Genomic DNA, 20,752 nt, shown 5'->3' on the forward strand with positions numbered 1-20,752 from the left:
CTCGCTAGAAAATCACTAAGAATTACATAAAACAATCAGGTATAATTCATAGAATTAACAACAAACTTTTTCAGAATCCACTAGAAACCTTATGAATAATGGTTTTACAAAGAATATGCTAATAATCTTTTTAAGAATTTCACAAAGAAGCTTCCGTTGTGTTTTCATTAATATCTCGTGAGAATTTACGTAGGATATGGCCAGACATACATAAAGGGTCCGAAAAAAAATCAATCAGTGTTTTTCAGAAATCTGACAGAGATCTTGTTATCCTGAGTAGCATTTGTTAGGGATCTCTGAAAAAAATCATGATTAGTGGAATGGAAATGTGGAATGCGATAGATTAGACACTTATGCATCCCCTGGTAAAATTTAGTAGATTCAGCCATGGTTTTTATTAATATTGTCTAAAATCAGGCGTCAGTCTAAAGCGGCGTCCTTTCATGGCTGGACGGGTTTTTTTTGTGGAGGGCCTGGGAATCGAACCCATGACCTTCCGCTTATGAAGCGAAGTTTACACACTACCGCCACCTGTTGGTCCATCGGCCACCTACAGTGTTTTTAGCATTGGGCGTACATGTTTTCGCGACTATGATTTTGATCGCGATTTGTTCTAAGTGTTACGTCTGTTTCTCTATGATATAATCCTTGATTTTTACATGTAACGCACACCCAAATGAAGGGTGGATTCATTTGAATCCATAAGTAGGCTTTTATATTTTACGAAATGATTTCAAGCGGATTACATTACTCCTCAAGAAATGTTCAAAACAAACATAACGAATATTCGTTTGGCTCACACTTTGACAGCTCTCGTTGCTCGATTGGCTCACACTTGACAGAAATGTCATCTTCCGCGAATCTCTCTTATAAAGGATTTCTAGATCAAGCTACCAAAAACTGTGAATTTTTCATCACCAAACAAGGGGCGATTCAAATATGGGGTCATGCACAAATTACGTCACGCTCCGAGGGGGGGGAGGGGGTCAAGCCAAGCGTGACAAGCCTTACAAAAATTTCGAAGGACTCATACAAAAAACGTGACAAAGGGGGGGGGGGAGTGGTCAACAATGTTGAAATTTAGCGTGACATAATTTGTGTACCATCCCATATGACGTCCATCGTTTTCGAGATTTATAGACCCCCTCCCTCCTCCGTCACGCTTTTCCCAAATGATGGACATTTTCCTTTGGACACTTCCGCTTCCTAACAAATCCAGGCTCTCGAGGAACACTAAAATAAGTTTTAAATTCTGGTAGGATCGCCAAATGAGGAGTTCAGAAACGTTGTTGGCAAGCGGGAGCCCCCTGAAAAACCTTCCATTCCATTCTGACGTTACTATAGGAGCGAGACGTCGAAGTTGTGCCATGCCTACTAGATCGTTTGATGTCCGATCCGATGCTACATTCTCGGAGTTCTTTCAAGGGCTCATTCACAAATTTCATAACGCTGAAGGGGGTGGGTGGGTGTCCTCTTGATGTTACGGCTCATACATAATTTGTAGAATGATCATACAAAAAGCGTTATGAGTGGGTGGGTGGGTGTCAAAAATGGCAATTTTCAGCGTTATGAAATATGTGAATAAACTCCAACAGGCTTTTGATTCCCGCATAGAAAAATACAATTTGCCTTAGTGTCCAAACAATAAGCTGCATGTAATTGATACGGTTAAAATATCACAAACTGTTGCATTTATGTCGAACAATTTGACACCTCAAACTCTAAACAATAAATAACGTTTTATCAAACCCATTGCAAATTGTTACAATTCAGTATTTTGTTCTTATATTATTGAATGATATGAAGTTGAAAGTCGTGAGAAACAGTAACAACATAAATCTACCTTCTGGGGAATGGTTTTTGTTTCTTTTTGTGCAACACAAACACATGAATATTTAACTATAAACTACTTTTAAGCAACAGTTGAAGCGATACACGCTAGAAAATTTACACCGTGATAAAATTCACAGTATATTTTATAGAAGTTCCATATTTTGAAGAAAAAAATTAGATTTCTCCTCACCCTTTATAGCAATATCAAAACAAGCGCTGCTATTTTGTTTTTTTTTTAAGATGTAAAATCCTTAAAAAAAAAATAACTACTGTGTAAAATTTTTATCATACACTCTGTTGAATTTTCCATGCGTATTTGTTTTTACGCTGTCTGAAAAATAGAAAAATAAAAAACGTCGCGAGTTTGTTATTTCTGCTCCTGCTAGTTTATAGTCGGTTTTTCATTGAAATGAAAAACATACCATGTTATTAGAACCGATCCGAAAGTGCTGGTAAGTAATCTGATCCCAAGTTTGTTTCTCTCCAGAAAACAGCTGCCATTTTTGCTTCGGTCGGAACGGTGATAAGCGGAAGAACCGGGACGGAATGATGATGATGCCGCGCAGCTTGGATTGCAACTTATCAAACCAATGTCCCGAGCTCCTACATTTAAATGCTAGTGATTTAATTATGAATAATAATAGTTTTAGTTCTACAATTCTAGTTGATCATTTTCAATAGCGAATAATGAAACAAGTAGTGCGTGTGGGCTGAACTCATTTCAAACAAAAAATTTGATTATAAAGTGATAACAAGTTATTCGTGATCAATCGTGATTCCATAGGTTTTAATTAAAACTAAGTTTTTCCACACTTATTTACTTGTTTCATTGCCTCTTCTAAGAAACATCCCCGTTCTTTTTTAAATGGTATAAATGTAATAAGACAGTTCAGCATACGTTTAAAATACCATAAAGTACCATAAGCCAACAATTACACATACATTATTTGATTTCAATAAATAAATATGGTTTAACAATTTATCAACTGTTTGCCCAACATTAGATTTGGCAAAAAATGGATGGTTTACCCACCCTTTGGCAAACCATCCACGACAAATTTTGTTCGAGAATATCGTCGTTTTTGAATGGTTACATAACTTAACCGCCTATTCCCCACATTGTTATTTGCCCATTTACCATTTACCGAACTGTAAAAGTCGTTTGTGGTAGTGTCGGTTTATTGTTATTTTGGATGTTACAGGAAACGGGTTAGATATTGTCTTTAGTGGTTATGGATAGTTTGGTAAATTGTACCAGTACGGTTCTGGTTTATGCGGGATTATCAGCCATCATAACAGGCTTGGAAGACAAGATCTATGACAATGCTCACTAGGGTGCGGCTTATTTTTCAAAAGTTCTTAAAACCATAAATTCGTATGCTCTACTGAATTCTTATCACATTAAAAGAAAAACCTCAAAATCTGAGCCAAAAATATTAAAATTTAGAGGTGGCGCAAGCGTCTTCAAGGTAAATATTCAGGCTCAGAAAAATGACCTTCAGTGAAGTAAACATAACTTTGTTATTTTTCAACCGATTTTGAAACTTTTAGCATCAATACCTTCAAAATTAAATTTATGTAAACTCTAAAGAACATCAAATTTGTCTAAAATCAAAAATAGTTTTAGTTACAAGTAATTTATTCCAAATTTTTCCTCATTTTTCTAAAAATTTCAACTTTGTTTGACCATAACTTCATGATTACTCAACCGATTCCAAATCTTTTTTCATGATTTTGAAGCTATTTTAATTGGTATCAAACCTTTCATACATCACATTTCACTAAAAAAATGTCTTGACCAAGTTTTTCAGCGTAAACTGAACAACATTGCTCATTCAGTACAACACAGTCATATTTGAATGATCCCCAACCCTATTATCGTGGCCCATTCACAAATTTCATAACGCTGATGGGGGTGGGTGGGTATCCTAAAGATGTTACAGCTCATACAGAATTTGAAAAATGTAAATACAAAATGCGTTACGAGGGGGTGGGTGGTTGTGGGCGTCAAAATTGACCATTTTTGGCGTTATGAAATTTGTGAATAAACCCCCGGAATATTGCTGACAATGCTAAATATTGGCATCACTGCCTTGTCCCGTTGTATGATTGATGACTGCTTGCTGTCAAAATGACGTTCGTTTGATATCAATGATTGTGTGTGATTGTGTTCGTGAGCAGCCGTTCTTTGAAGAATCAAAGTTAATATATATATATATTGAAAGGTAAGGTATATCGCCGTGAAAAAAGTTCACATACGTGACGTCATATGAAGCGATATATGTATATGCAGTGCATATTAGCCTATTTCTCTAAAATTTCAAAAGAAAATATTTATAAGTTGTTGCAACAATATAATGAATTTTAATAACAATCAATATATTATAATAATGGATCGAACTAAAATTTAAAAGTCAATCGTTGATTCACTAACACATTGGGTTTTGCACGTAAGTATCGTGCGTGTGTTTGTGAGATCATTCGTCAAGCTGTTTACGAAGAATCTCGATGATCAACGCTCAGTAGTGGTGGTAGTTCAGCCATCAGCAGAAGCAGCAAGAAGATTACTCTACTGCGTGTTCTCCAGCAAAGCAAGCAACCATCAATCGAATCGCGAGTGAAGTGTTTTTGTGTACGCCACCCCGAAATCGTTCGTTTATTCGTTTCATACAACTACGGAGAAACACGGATGGTGATGGCCACTGGTGATTTCCTGCGTGCGGAGTATTGAAAGTCCATTTTACGGTTCTCCGAAAGAGCTCACGATCAAAGCGATATTTATCGGTGTCAGGGAAAAATTCCAAACCCTTCGGAACGAAACGGTGCTGTCAGATAGGATCGGAAGCCGCTGCCGGAGACTAATTTCTACCCAATCGGACGGTCATCATTGTCACTCGGATTCAGCCAGCCGAATCGAACAACGCTCAGAAGTTAAACTTCTGGTGTTACGCGCGGCGGATCGAAGGACACATTCAATATTGCGAAAGCAAACGCGCGATCTCTCGGAGAAGAAGTGGCCAGTCAGTGTTGTGTGAGCTGCGGGGGAAGCAGTTGCAGTTCAGTTCTGAACGAGTTCTGAGGCTAAGAGATTGGCCAAGTTTCTGGCTGCGTGGAAGTTTGTGTATTCTTGTGGTGACTCGCTGTGAAGGAATTCCGCTGGAAGATTCTTGACATCAGGCAGCGGAAGGTTGTGGTGGTGACAGAAGCGACAGAAGGCGTGCGCACTTTGTTATTATTGTTTGTTAAGTTTTTGCAAAAAGGAAAACAAAAAAGTGTCTCTGTTGATGTTTACTATTGATTAAAAAGCTCCTTTTATCAGTGCGAAGCAGACAGAGTAAGAATATTACTCGGAGCAGATTAAATGGTTAGAGATTGTCGATGGTGTTTTTGGAAGTGAAGCGAAGCTGTTCAAAGTGGCAAATATTTATGTAGATTTCCGGTTATTTTGTGCATCATTCAATTATTCATATATACCAAATCAAAAGTGTTAGTGAGAAATCTCTTTGATCAGAAATTTCCAACAACAATCAGCTCGAAAAACCGATAATCAAAAATGTCTCAAGAAATGGTAAGTAGTAATTGATGTTAATTCAGTGAATAAAGAAATTATTTTTTATGCAAATCCAACTAACAAGACAATGATGTATTCGTGTCCTTCTGGGAAGTGCGACTTCGACCACCGGCAGAATTCTACGCCCTGTTTTGATCCCATTCAATCAACCTTTATTGGTGACGGTCTTCTGGGAATAAGTTTTATCATTCTTCTCATGATTATAGTTTAAATAAATAACAACCTTTCAAAACGTGTGAAACTTTCTCATATCACTGCAAAAGGCTCAGCGGTGCTTCAACTTGCCTAGATGTTAAAAGGGCAGTGACCTGCTTGATATGGCTGTGTAGTTCCTTACTTTGCATCTGGAAGGAAAATTTTCTTCCAGATGCAAAGTAAGGAACTGCTTCATTTAATTTTAAATGTTTATTTTAATGTTTAATAATCATTTAATTAACTTCATTCATATAACTTCATTTAATGAAAAAAGAGAAAACGTTCCCTACTCAGGACTGGTAGTGTCTCTTTTTAGAGACTTGGTCTCTATTTCAATGTGTGTCTCTAAAGAAACTGAAGTGACTGTATTCTTCATTCTACGTGCAGTGAATTCAGGTGCATAATTTTAGACGTTTTAAAGATACCTTCATTGCCTCTTACGCGATTTTTCTCCAGGATTTTTTTTTTCAGATTCTTCAAGGATACGCTTCATTACGTTATTCTTCTAGTGATTTCTCTAGAGATTTCTTCTGGGACACTTTCAGGACCTCCTCCAAAAATCCCTTAGAGATTTCCCACAAACTTCTCTAGGAATACGTCGTGTAATTTCTCTAGAGTTTTTATAGCGAATAGTTAAAAAAAATTCTATTTTTTTTTCTGCAAAAAATCTAACGTATTTAAACCCAGTAATTTTGACAGGAATTACTCTGGAAATATTCACTGATACTATGAGTAATTCGTTAAGAGTTTTTTCCAGGACACTACAAGAACTCTTCAAGGAGTTCCTACGTCTATTTTTCCAGTTCTTCTTCCAGTCATTCTCATATGATTTTTTTTCTCGAATTCATCAACGGTTTGTCTCAGGAATCGCTACAAAATACCTCCAAAAGATTATAACGGGGAATCTATTGAGAAACATCTTGAAGGAATTCCTCCAACATTTTTCTAATGAAATCTTCCTATATTTCCATGGATTATTTCCAAATTCATTTTCATCGATCGATTCAATCGTATGATGCCTTTTTGTAGGATGAAAGTATTACTTTTGAAGCAAAACATTTTATTTATTTTTATAATGTGAACAACATGTTAAAATAAATAAAAATGTATTATGAGCCATTTATCAAAATTTGATACTGCCAATCGTTTTTTCGCCTTTTTTTTCAATTTGACAGAAGTAATTTCGCCTTAATGACCTGTGAAATTGTCGTAGCCATTGCGCCTTTTAGATCTCGTCCTTCTGGTTTGACTATCAGCTTCGCCGTTTTGTCTACCTTCTTTCACACGAAGCTATAACACTGTCGCCGTTCTGTCACACTCAATATCAAAAGTGTCCGGTTACCCCAAGAGGGGGGCAGATCTCCCAGGTTTGGAGGTATGACTTTTATAATAACAGTGAAGATGATAAACAGACTCTCATGATGTGCTGCGGATCATGATTGTTACAGAGAGCGGTATATGAGAGATACGCTAAATTTTCTCAGCATTCAATCCCTGATCAGTAGTAATTCCATAAAGAAATTTCTCCACTTCAGGACGACTTTTCTAAAAACTCCTATCTTCTGGTTGCTGCATGGTCTTTATTTGATTTTATATTGGTTGGCTGTTGGTTTCAATTCAATCTCTTTCTTCAAGTATGAGGTCTATAATGCTTCTATTCCTCAGTCGCTAGCAGCCCTACCTACTCGATGTTTTTCTCATTCGCCTTATTTGTCCGAATATGATAAATCATAGGTTCCCAAACTTTTCGGCTACGCGACCCACCTAGCCGTCAGGCGCATTCTTCGCGATCCACCATGAAACAATAATATTATAAAATATGAGTTTTGGGTAGAAACATTTAAGATGTCTATTTATTAATGATTGCATTGTAGAATAAGACACGTGAATTATCTTCAGCCATTCAGCTGCACAGACTGTAACTTAACACCAGGCAACGGACCAGCATGGTCCAATGGCACATTCCTGACGAAGAGCTTAAATGGTTGCAGCGAGAATAAAGCTCACATCCCATGAAACGATGCGCTGAACTGCCTGACGACTTGCAATCATGAAAATACATACTGAAATGCTAGGTTTTCTAGTAATATTAATTGAACAAATATTTTTTTTTTAACGGACAAAAAGAAAATGTGTGCGCTAGAGTGTCCATCCCGGGACATCCCGGGACAAAAAATCCCGGGATTTGACAAATTTCGGGATTTCCCGTTTCCCGGGATTTTATTTTTGACATCTCGGGAATCCCGGGATTCCCGAAATGTACGTAGAATTTGATGAAAACCACAAAATTCAATGAATAACGATGACATTTTTTCCTCACTATCAACCTTATTTGATAAAGAGAAAATCATAATGAAAAAGAGAATAAACGAGTAATTATTTGTATGAAAAGATCAATTTACCAAGTAACAAACACAGATTTTTATTTGTCTAGTTGCAAAGTTTTAATGCTTTTCTTTTCAACATTAGCCGTTTTTATAAGCTAAATAACAAATTTAAAAGTACACCTTAACTGCCGCAAATCGCAATTCAGTACCATCTGTAAAAAGTAGGCATTGAGAAAAGTTGACTTAGAAGTTTTCAATCTCGTTTTCCATACAAATATTCAAAAAATTCCAGGACATTGGAACATGTTTCGATCTCAATGAAACTGTCATAATTTGCTTTTCGCTCCGTTATCTTTGCAGGAAAAATATAAAGATGACCAAATAACGATTCACGGTGCAGATACATGCGTTTACTTTTCATTATAGGACAATTCGACTTGGTGGGTGCTTTTTTCTAATTTTACTGAACAAAAAGTGATTTCTCGTTAGTGCAGCTGAAAGATCATTAGAAGATATAATTAAAACTGATATCAACTCAATTTTGACCAAAATACAGATGGGACTGACTTGCGATTCACGGCATCAGTAAACTTAAGTCAATAATTTTCAGTAGTTAACTTTTAGCATGATCTACATTAACTTCAATGATCTTTAACCGTTTATTTTGTTCTAAAGTTTTTATGACTTTTCAAATGTTTGAAGCAAATTGCTTTAAAATTATGATTTAAGTACAGAATTTGAAAAAAATCCATAGCAAACCCGAAATTAGTCAAGCTAAGTTTTGATTTTTGTTAGGTTACTTCATCAGAATAAGGAAGTCTTATCTGAAATGTGATTTGCTATAAAAAACATATTGGTTTGAAAAGTAACATTATCTGTTTATTTCATTGACAAAAATTGTATTGTTGAATTTGTACTTCCATTTCAACTGAAATGCTACTAAAAACTATAGTTTTATTGAAAAATTGATAAATCCCGGGATCCCGGGATTTCCCGGGACAAGCATAGATTTTTGTCCCGAATCCCGGGACGAGCAAAATGGCCGGGAAATGGACACTCTAGTGTGCGCACATCTCAATATCTATCGGATTTCTACATAGATACAGCTGCTTTGATATTGGAGAACTCATCATGTTTTCTCTGAACACTAACTTCTTAAGAACTAACTTCTTTGGCAGTTGGTAGTAATTAAAACGTTCAAGCTTTCGATAACTTTCTAAAGCAATAAAGACTTGATCTTGAGCGCCAACTAGCTTAATGTCCGATCACTGGAAAAAATTGATGAAATCAATAAGGGAGAGTATAATGAACAAACCCAAAACGGTTGTCAAAATTCAAGGAAACATTCAAAAACTTAGAACATATATCTTTAATATAAGTTTTCCGCGACCCACCAGAGATCTGCCCATGGCACCCCAGGGGGTCGCGACCCACAGTTTTGGAAACTATGTGATAGATAATTATTATTTTTTGGGTAACTCAACTTACAGTACAATTATCTATAGTGCAGTAGTTGAACTAGTTATATTGATACTAAAATCAATTTCACGAACATCTTTCCACCAATGAAGTTGATTTTTTGCACGTTGTTATTGTCTAACAGCTCTAGAATGTTTCCCGAAGTTCTTCGAGCAATTTCAGGCTGTCGACTACCTGAAAAAATCTGGAAAATCAGGGAATGTCAGGGAATTCAATTTTTGACCTGGAATGTCAGAGAGAGCTAGGGAATTTCACTACAGGTCAGGGAAAAATTATCTATCAATACTATACTACAGCATCAAAAATCTCTATAAAGCAGAATTTCAAAGAATTTAATTTTAAAGAATTTTTTCTATGATACATAAAAGAATTGATTGTAGGATTATTGGAGCAATTCTTCAGAGCATTGCTGGAGGAAAAATTAAAAAAAGACATCAGAGCAACAATGAGTCCCTGAATGATGTTTTAAAGAATATTTATATGCACTCTTCATGAAAGAAAACCAAGGGATAATTCGTATGGCAAATCTAAAATATCATTTAATACAAATAAGGTATAACGAATCATCGCGAAGAATCATTTAAAGTATTTGAAGAAAAAAATAATAAATGCATTTTGGGGGAAAAAATCCGCGATTTAGTTTATTTTTAAGGTATTCCTAATTAAATTATTCAACAATTTTTAGACAAAAATCTGGAGATGTGATTAGTTGAATTGGAGGTATATTTGCATTAGTTTATGAAGAAATAATGTAAGATTTCCTGGAATAGTTTATAAAATCCTTTTTTTCTGGTATTGAAGAAATATGTGTAGAGAAAAACTTTGAGGAGCTTATGGAGGAAATCTCAGAAGAGTTCCTAGAGAAATATCGGAAAAATACGTTTAAGAATTCCAAGAGGGAAATTACTGTTGAATTCTTTGAAGCAATTATTCGAGAAAGTTTTTTGTCAATGTTTGAAATTTTAACACTACAAAAAGGATGGTGGATCTTTATAGTTTGCGTCTTAGGCAGCGTCCATAAATGACGTAACATTTGTTGGCCAATTTTTAACACCACCATCCCCCATCGTAGCCCATTTTTCTATACCTAATACATGGTTCGTCACAAAATCGCAGAATCCCCCCTTCCCCATAAAATGCACCGTCATTTATGGACGGTCCATTTTATAAAATTTTAGTATATTCAGGTAGAAGAAGGTGTAAAAAATTTCGTTTATATCTGGAATTTATTAAATCATATTTGAGGTAGTTCAGTATCTAACTTCAGCGCTTGAAGATCAGGATTTACAATCTTTAATCATAAAGTTTTAAAAGAAAACGCTCAAGTGCTCAGTTTAATCATACTAGCTTCCAAAAACGTTCTAGAAAATTATCTAACAGGTGTTTTTGAGAAAAGTAAAAACATTTGCCCAGTTTATTCATACGACTTAAAACATTTAATATAAATTATGAAAAAATAGTCAGATATGTATATTTTACTTGTGATAGTAATATTACGTTTCAAACAATGACGAAATAAAGTCCTGTTCGTTGCAGTTGCTCATTGGCTCTTAATGTAATAGATCAAAATCTAGAATGTCGTGACAAGTGTACTGCTAAACTTGGGTTCCTTTCGTAGTACCAAGGGACCAAATGTACTACTACAGTGTTTCCTAACCAGTGGTCCGCGGACTCCCAGGGGGTCGTGGCGGCTTTCCAGGAAGTCCGCAAAGCCATTGTAAATAAGTGCCGTGCTTCTTGATCGATGATGTGAGAAGTCTCTAATCAATCCATTATTACCGAATGGAAGATTGTTGTACTTCCTTTAACGTAATTATGTCAATCAAAGATTTCCTTACCCGTGTAACTTAAATATTATTCCAGTGCGAGATTGAAAATGAAACATTTCTGGAGACATCTATTCAAAATTCCTGGCATAGTTTTTGGTTTTTCTTACAATTTTTACCCTTACTTCGTGACCAGAAATTATTCACTTTTTCCACTCAAATCATACACTAATGATCTTCTTAAAACTATTAGCAGGATTTTTCATTAGATTTTCAAATGATATCTGCAGTATTGAGCATTGGTAGATTTCGGATTAAATTCGAACGAAGTTTTGTAAGAATTTCTGGATGAATTTCTAATTGTCAATGGTTCACTCATAAAAAATGATCTTCTTTCCTAAAATATGAATTGCACCTTCCGGAATTGATGGCCCAATAAATAAAAAAAATCCTGTTGACACCTTCTTGGACTACTGGTAAAATCCTTGAAGAATATTCGGATCTTTCCAAAAATCTTATGAGAAAATTACTTAATAAATCTTCAACTAACTCCTTCGAATATCATTGATGCGTTGCTGACGTGCAGTCTGCTAGATTCTTCCCAAGTACATGTTTTTTTTGGCAAAATACGGTTTGGAGGTTAATCATTAGCCGTTTTTCATGAAAAAGGGTCAAAGTAAGATTTATTATTACTGAAAACTTCGTCTTTAAAATACTGTGAACCAGGCATCCAACTCGTATTTTATTCTGACCAAAATCGTACTTGGTAAACTCCTGACATTTTCTTACTTAGGTTTCTCAGATAATCATAGCAGAATTCTTGCATTACGGCACAATTTTTGAGACTGTGTGCCAAGTATATCTATTGATTCACTCTGAGATCTTTGGCAGTTTTCCACGAATCTTGTTAACAGGATTCAATTTCTATTTTCGGTGCTTGACGAGATCATCGGTGGAAATCCCGCATGGTTCTTGATTTTAAATTTTTAAAGTTCATTTGAGTTATAATATGGGACAATTTTAAAGTTTAAAGTTCATTTGAGTTATAATATGGGACAATTTTTGGTTTTCAATGTCATCTATTATCAGGAGTCCGCAACATGTTTGTAGACCTTCAAAAGGGGGCCGCAGCCGCAAAAAAAGTTGGGAACCACTGTACTGCTAGAAGTGGTAGCTGAGTATGCTGAGTCCAACACCTCTATCTTTATTTCTGCTTCGGCTCAATTCAATCAATTCAGTGGTCTGGAATTTCTCTGGAAAACGACTGGAAGGTCAGGGAAAGCCAGGGAATATAATTTTCAAAATTGAGCCGACACCCTGATTTATTTGAAAAATTCTTCAAAAATTTCACCTATAATTTCATCCATCATTAGTTCAAAAAATGTCTGAGGATTCTTACAGACTTTATCTGGTTTGGGTCGAATTTTATATTTTTCGATTATTGGTAATTTTCGGTGATGATAACACACACTAGATTACGATTTTACATGACGTTTCGGCCTACGAAATGTCACGACCATCATCAAATCTGTAATATATATTTAAATTAATTTCACAATTTTCAAATTAACTTACAATTTGCCTAACAGATTGCTTGCCAAAAACTCTCAATAGTAACTCGAGATCGTGAATGGGAGTTTTCGTTGAGTTTACCTTAAATACTAAAACCGTTAATTTTCTTTCGATTTTGATGAGCCACTTTCGACATTCGTTTGTATAAAAACCTTTCGTTCCGACTGACTGATCGCAGCTGTTAATATTAACGTATTGTTTATCACGTGTCTCAATTAATAATGTACAATTAGTGTCAATCTAAGCCTCTGCGGCCCTGAACAACTCTTTGCCTATGCCTGCTCAACAACTCAACAACTTAGGCAAACAATGCTCTCAGTTAATACTGTGGAAGTGCTCATTGAGCCCTAAGCCGAGGAACAGGCTCTGCCCCCGTAGGGACAAAATAAAACGTTGTTCTCGAATCGCCAATCTCAACTAACGATCATTTATATCAACAACCCTTTATTGAAATGAATTGTAATTTGTCTAGATTCTTGTTTCTGCAAAGGACTCTGTACTGTCTAGCTTGCGGTTTTTGAAGTTGTATACTCGAATCAAAATCTCGAATGTCTTGCCATCGATTAAGTTGATTTTTTACACGTTGTTAGTGAGTAATAGAGGCTTATAGTCTCGCGGAACTCAGCTCAATTAGATTAGAAACAAGCGAGAAATTTCAATATGTAGAACTGCACTGTAGAAAATCTATACTGTGTATTGTAAGTTTAGAAATTTCATAAAATTACTTTTTGAAAAGTTTGTGTGATTGATTCTAAAGACGTTTAGTAATTATTTAGATATTCCTTAACCCGTATAGGGCTGAGTGAAAGCAAAAATACTAAAACACTCACCGCTCAGCGAATTCTTAACGGATTAAAATGACTTTTTGTCAGTATACTGGCCGACATATCTAGCTTCTAGTAGTGGCCAGAGGAACTCGGAAATATTCTTGTGACCGGAGTTATTCCGGTGGGTCACAAGAATTTCTTCTTAAAGTTTATCTTGAATTTCTTCCAACATTTGTTCAAAAATTGTGTGGAGATTCTGACAAACCGCTTTACAAGAGTTTTGTTTTAAATAAGATCTATCAAATATTTTACCAAGAGTTACTCTAAGATAATTCCATTTTTTTAAATTATCTTTTGAGCAGTGGTCCAGTATATGCTTTCAAAATTTGTATATTTTTAACTTCTCCAATCAAGAATTTCAGTTATAATATTATTAAAAATTGTTATGAGTTTTTATGGAGAATCTGATTAGAATTGTGCACCAATTTTAATTTGCATAATGGCAGCTCGTTCCGAAGTAAAATTTGCCAAGGGGTGATTCAAAACTGATTTCCATACTAATTTCAAACGTGTTTAAAAAAAAGTTTCAGATCACGGAAAATTTTGAAACTTTGGATTTTAATTCAATTTTTAACGTAGATTCAGAATATGTAAGAAGTTGGATACCCCTGAACAAGCCGATTGTGGTAGTTTCTTTGACATTGGAATTTTTTGAATATTCGCATGGTATTGAAATCCAGTTTGTAAATTGATCATCCAATTTTTTCAATGCCTCCTTTTTACAGATGGGACTGACTTTTGATTCACGGCAGTATATGTATTCTATTAGAATAGATTTTTCTAGTATCACTGAATAAAACATTCATTGATTTCTAATGCAAGTTTTAGCTATTTGTTAGGTTTTTCCAAGGTAGATTGTACAATTAATTCAATAAAGATTTGCGATTAGGGCTTAACTGACGAATCAATAACAATGAGAAAATAATGAAATGAATGAAATTTGAAAGTACAATTTTCGCATAACTTATGACTTCGTCCTAAAAGCCATTGGTAACCGAGTGCCGAACAGACCAACAGAAACTGTTCCCATGATATAATAAATATTTTACAGGTATGGACAAACAGCAGTACTTCCCTTTTCATAATTGTCAGTGTATAGCTCTCTGCATGTTCCCATCTTCCGAAGAAGCCACTTTTTGTTCCAACTAATCAACCCTTCCTCGAAATTCGACACTCAAAAGCCGTTCATTTCACATGGCCTTGCAAATGAGTTAGTCATCCGCACTCCGTCGAAGCTTACAATAACTCGACTATCATGGAAAGCAATCATTGAACTGTTGTGCACACCGGTGCGGTGATCTGCCTTGTGTTCCAGACTCAATTCTACGTATACCTTGCAACAGAGAGCTGGAAGCGGTTAGCCGAACGAACGATAGGTTATTCATCGAATTCATTCGTCTCACTGTTCCACTGTTGCCCGCCGAGACCCCAGACTCGGTTAGTCATCATCCAGAGATACGTGAGATCTCTTCACTTTTGTCGATTTGCGTTGTAACACAGTTAGATGTGATGAGAGTTACACCATAAAATATTTTGATTTTGATTTTGATTAAACTACAAAAGTTTGTTTACTTACAATACCAATTATCTCTGTGTATTGAAAAAATACAATATAGAAGATGAAAACAGAACTAAAGCTTACAATGTCAATCACAAACAACATTTAAAAAAATACATAAATAGAAGATGAAAACACAACTAGTGAAATTCTCATAGCATTGATAGAATTTCACCAATTTTGTGTAATCCAAAAGTAGCCCTATTATGTGTTACTTTGCTTTACTGTGTGCTACCACTTAACATGTTTAGCGCTAGCACGCATTCAGATGTAGGTATGGAAGATATCTTGTTGCATTGTGCCTAGTTAGCAACAAATCGCATTTTCCGGTTGAATGAAAAATTAGGCTCCTTTAGGATGATGCCCAGCACCGGAGCTGCTGCGGTATAGACACATGTTGTGATGTCGAGTGTACAAGACTCAGGCTCAGTGATGAGGCAGGATATTTTATCATGGGCTTTATCAATCGACGTTTGAAACCTATGGAGTTTCACTTGATGATGCAATTCTCGCGTCAAGCAGAAAATCGACGAAGAGAAATCGACTGCCCTTATCATACTAAACGCTAGGAGTTGATTGAACGTTATTCACAATGCTCGTTTAACGCAAAAATCGATTAATTCTCAAGCCTCTGAAATTCGCTACATGGGATCTATCCCTCTGGATATTTTCACTCCAAATAAATACACAGACCGTTGCTGTTTTACTTCGAACGGTTTATCACCTACTCAACTGCCTACCTGCTGCCATAGAGAGTTAGAGTATGACGTTGTTGGCGATTGGTTTATTGGTAACTAAACATCGTTCAATGCAGCTCGGTTGATTCTGTGGCTGTATTGTGTTCGTCGGAATGATAGACCATTCAAATTTCAAGAATACAGAGGGCTCGTTTAGTAGTGGCAAATTTATCGGTACTGCAGCCTTTCCTCGATATTGTGTCTTTGAGTAAGTCGATTCAACACTGGAGACGGTCTCACAGTTAAGATCGTATCTAAAAAAGGATACAAATTTTAATTGGTATGAAATGGAAAACTACTAAATTCTATTTTTCATTACTCCTCTCGCTTAGTTTATGATCTTGCCCCAAACGCCATAGGTAACCAGATGTGTAGCTTGTTGTTACTGAACAAACAAATGATTTTACACGTTATTTTACAATGCTAAAGTGAAGGGAAGATCATCCTCTATTTCTCAGTGGTGATTGTTTTTATATTGGTCCATTAATTTGCGTAAAAACAATGAGCTACACCCTTGGTTACCAATAGCTTTTAGGGCGAGATCATCAGATCAATTTGCACAAAACAAACACTTGTGTGCTAAGGATTCTATAGCAAATTTACATAGTTATAAGATTATAGAAATCGGATGTAAATCTTTTTTTTTATTAGAGATTAGTGAGTTAGAATTAGAGCTATTTTTTCAAAATTTTGTATTTTGCTGTATGAAAACATTACATCATTCTATAAACGGAATTTGCATGGGTTTTAGCATGAAAATAGCAAAAAAAAATCATATTTTAGATTTAAAATAAACCGTCGATTTTTTAAAATTAGTTACCGTCGTTGGGGGTGACAATGGGTCAAAAAGGGATATGTACGATTTATTTTTTGAATAACTATCGCAATTTAACTCCAATAAACTTCAAATTTCGTGTGTATGTACTTTGATGGTACATTAACAACTGTTCAAAAAATTTACGACAAATATTTATTCACAGCGGCACCACAAGTGAATGAAAAATGATCCAATCTCACCCCATAGAGGGGGTGACATTGGGTCACTGTAATTGAAATAGCTTGTTTTTGAGAATATGATTTCAAAACCATTTACAACTGAAAAATATTGATAAAAAACGATGCAAACAAGACAAAAAGATATCTAAGATGTTTCACAAGTATGATAAACCCACTTAAAAGAATGATTATACTGAAAATTGAAGAGCTATGAGAAAAAATATGTAAACCCAACGTCAAGTTTACATAAATTTACTTGGTGTTTCCCTCAAATTGTCTTCAAAGTCTCATCCCCATTGCTATAAGGCCCATTCAGTTTCCCCAAAGGTGTACTGAAACAGTGATTATTTTAAACCTTCGCAAATAGTTAAATTTCGGTGCGACATTCCACGATCAATAAATTTCAGGCAGAAGTTGACGTCATAATCCCAGTATTTCAGCGATTCAACTCATTTGTACTTCCGTGAGATGTTTCTATAATATGAAAACACTGATAAATAATCAAATTTAGAAAAAACACCCTTTTGATAAAAATTTACGATGTTGCTGGGCACGAAACACAGTTGCTGGTTTGAGAAGTTGTCAAAATGCGTTGTATTGTTATTCAATGCACGGAATACTCAAGTAGACTTGTTTGATGTTTCAGAGATGCTGTATTTAGAAAGAATAAACACATCTTAATGAAAAAAGAGAACACCCGGCACCGTAAAATGTCAAAAAAGTGGACTTGGAATTTCATTTACTATCGTTATTGCTCGACCCAATCTCACCCCCATTTTCAATGTTTTAGACATCGTACCGAACAAAATGATTTTTTTGTGGGAAAATCAAACAGATTCCGGAAAATACCTGTGATGTGTAAAGAAAAGACTTTCAACATTCTACTAATACAACAATAGAGGCTAGAGTACATGCGTGATACTTTGTACAGGAGAAATTTGATGTTCTAATTTTTATCCAGTTTCAACATGCAAGTTTATTGATATAGTACACAAAAACTACTATTTCTTAAAATGTATATTGTTATGAATTATGTGTAATAATGTGTTCCCTAACATATTAATTATTAATTTTAGTAATATCAGCGTTATTAGCTGATATATTTCACAAAACATATTTTTCCGTTTTGACCCAATCTCACCCCCTAGACCCATTGTCACCCCCATCGACGGTATTAATTATTAACACATATTAAAAAAATAAAAAAAAACACTTGTTTTCGAAAAAAAATCGTAAGACTCAAATTATTATTGTGCAAGGCAAAAAAAGAAAACCAATAAAAAGATAGAGATGTTCAAATAGAAAGAATAAAAAGATAGGAAAATTCAGGAAAATTAAAAACCAAAATTTATAAATTCGCAAGTAAAAATAAATTAATGGTTCAAAACTCTTTAAGATCCACGTTTAATAGCATAAAATGATGTTCGGATCGAAAATATAAAAAATGGGTTTCAGAGGGTTGAGCTTTTCAGCTAATGTTTGTTATTTATTTCGTGAGATATGCGTGTTTGTAGATTTGGTACACAATTAATGTTGAATTCCAAGGTTTTTAGACATCCAACAAGAACTGCAAACATTGATTTCATTCTTGGATATGTAAAGGATCACAAAAACGGTTGCTATTGATTACTTGAACCCAAAAGCAATGTTATTGGGAGGGAGTTAATTGCAGTTGGAGAGACAGAAATAGCAATATCTGCAACACAGATACATTGCAGAACCTAGAGACCAGTCGGGACATAATTTTCGAGCCAATCAAAGCCTTACATGTTTTCACGGCAAATTATATATCTTCGGATTCAAAAGAAATACATGCCGTTTACAGAAACGCAATTACATCATACCAAAGAAATGAATTTCTATAACATAACTTGCTTATTTACGCATGCCTTTGATTTTTTTCAGTTGATTGTCAATAATACATAAGCTGGTCAAACAAAATCCTACATGTTTACCTGCTGCATTTAGAAATAAATTCAGCAATAAAAAAGAATCTACGCACATAAAGACAAATTATATACAGTTACTGAAGTAATGTTCATAGGCTTGGGTTGGCTATATTGTAGTCATACACTTTCCATACTGATTTCCGATGGAATAAGTTTTGTTCAATGTGTTAAATAAGGCGAGGCCTTCTAGAATCTTACTCTACATATGCTTCCAAAGAACACATATTCAAAAATTAATAGGCCTAGCCCATTTTTTAGAATACCCTTTCATAGCGCTATATACGAAACGACGCTGAACCATTGACAAATACAAACGACGATGAACCATTGACAAATACAAACAAACTTACACTACTTTCCATTTTTACTGATTCACGAACACTCTTACAGCAATCGAATGCGTATATAGGGAGCGCTTCTTTATCCGACCCATATTGTTAGACTCTTGTTCGTTAACTGCTACAATTTATAAATTATTGTAGCAAAAAAGAATTTAATAAAGGGTTACAATACAGTTAGCTGTTATATACGAAAAGCTGCTATTGTAAACTGTTTCCTGGCTTTTGAAACCAGTTACCCATTAACTTGTTTTTAGAATAAATTCTATACGTCAGTTACATTGTAACGATCTGTATGAAATTTACTTAACATGTACTTCGCTACTATCGTTATGCAGAAATCAATCAAAGCCTCATATATTTACCAATCTCAACATTCTTAGCATGAAAAGTCAATTTGGTGCTCACACAGAGGATTAATCATTTCAGTTCAACGAATTGAGATGATTATTGAGGCCGGAATCGGCTTCAGATCTTTTACGACACCAGTCTTTCAAAATTAGTTTAATAACGTTGATACTTTGTTGCAACCTGTAGAGTTTACGAAAAAAAAACGTTGTTGTCGAAAATAAATTGCTTTACAACCCTCTTATTCGACGTTCGACTATTTTTTTGTTGATCACAAAGTTGATTGTTATACCTACTCGGAAATATGTTTCACACTTGTGAAGTTGGTTAAAATAAAATTGCTACATTGTAGAAACATTTGCGTCTGACACATCAAAAAGCCTCCCAGTTATACTGCGCCGTTCATATTCTTAATATCGACATGCACGTAATTAGCATATTCTGAAACAGAAGAAACTTTTTTATTTGCACAGCTTAACAGCTTTTGAAACATTTTTGTTTCGAATCCTATTATTATTACCAGTACTAGCGGAGTAATATGAAGCTTATAATAACAAAATAAAACATTATCAAAAACAATGGATATCTGTTTCGAACAGGCAAAACGGATGAGGCAAAAATCAATAATGCAAAATTATTCTAGTTTGAACAGTGTATTCTGTGCTTTTTCGTCTTTTGTGACTTTTGAGCGATGCGCATTTTTTCGTTCCACTCTGTTTTTCTAAGTTAGAAAATAATCGATTAATATTGATATTCAGCGTTAAAGAACTTATATAACTAAGTTGTTTTCTTACTCAAAGAAAAAATAAATGTCCCACACATGCGTGCTTGTTAATAGCAAATTTGTCTCTGAAATAACTATCACAAATGTAATTTTTTCGTTGCAAACCTCAACAAGAAATGTACATATTGTTTGATTTTTGTTTTATCGCATGATGAATCATCGCGTACGAATAATTTTGAGCAAATGGTCACACGATTTGGTTCAAAAGGTTTTTCGCTAAATGCTGCAATTATGTTATTGCTTGTTACATTAGCTCGGACAGCTCAGATATTGGCTTTGGCTTTGCATTACATATGTAGAAATAGATTGTGCTACTTTTCCCCGAATGTCATTTCGCCGAACGCCAGTTCCCCGAATGACCCGTTTCCCCGAAAAGCGATGCAGTACAAAAAGATTAAATTTCTGTTCGAAATTCCTTCGTGAAATGCCTACATTTAGGCGATTTCTGCGGTATTCTTGATGTTTACTTATT

The 20,752-nt window shown here is 35.0% G+C and overlaps 1 protein-coding gene across 1 annotated transcript in view; it reads left to right on the plus strand.

The window, feature by feature from the left end:
• Nucleotides 1-4,353: 4,353 nt before the first annotated feature.
• Nucleotides 4,354-20,752, plus strand: part of LOC5566564 (tyrosine-protein phosphatase non-receptor type 9) — a 206,880-nt gene continuing 190,481 nt past the window's right edge. Inside the window, exon 1 of the mRNA XM_021851024.1 lies at nucleotides 4,354-5,401. Coding sequence (XP_021706716.1) covers nucleotides 5,387-5,401 — 15 coding nt within the window. The 5' untranslated portion in view covers nucleotides 4,354-5,386. The remainder of the gene's footprint in view (nucleotides 5,402-20,752) is intronic.

The sequence above is a fragment of the Aedes aegypti genome, chromosome 3, assembly GCF_002204515.2.
Source record: "Aedes aegypti strain LVP_AGWG chromosome 3, AaegL5.0 Primary Assembly, whole genome shotgun sequence".
In the NCBI taxonomy this organism is placed as follows: Eukaryota; Metazoa; Arthropoda; class Insecta; order Diptera; family Culicidae; genus Aedes; species Aedes aegypti.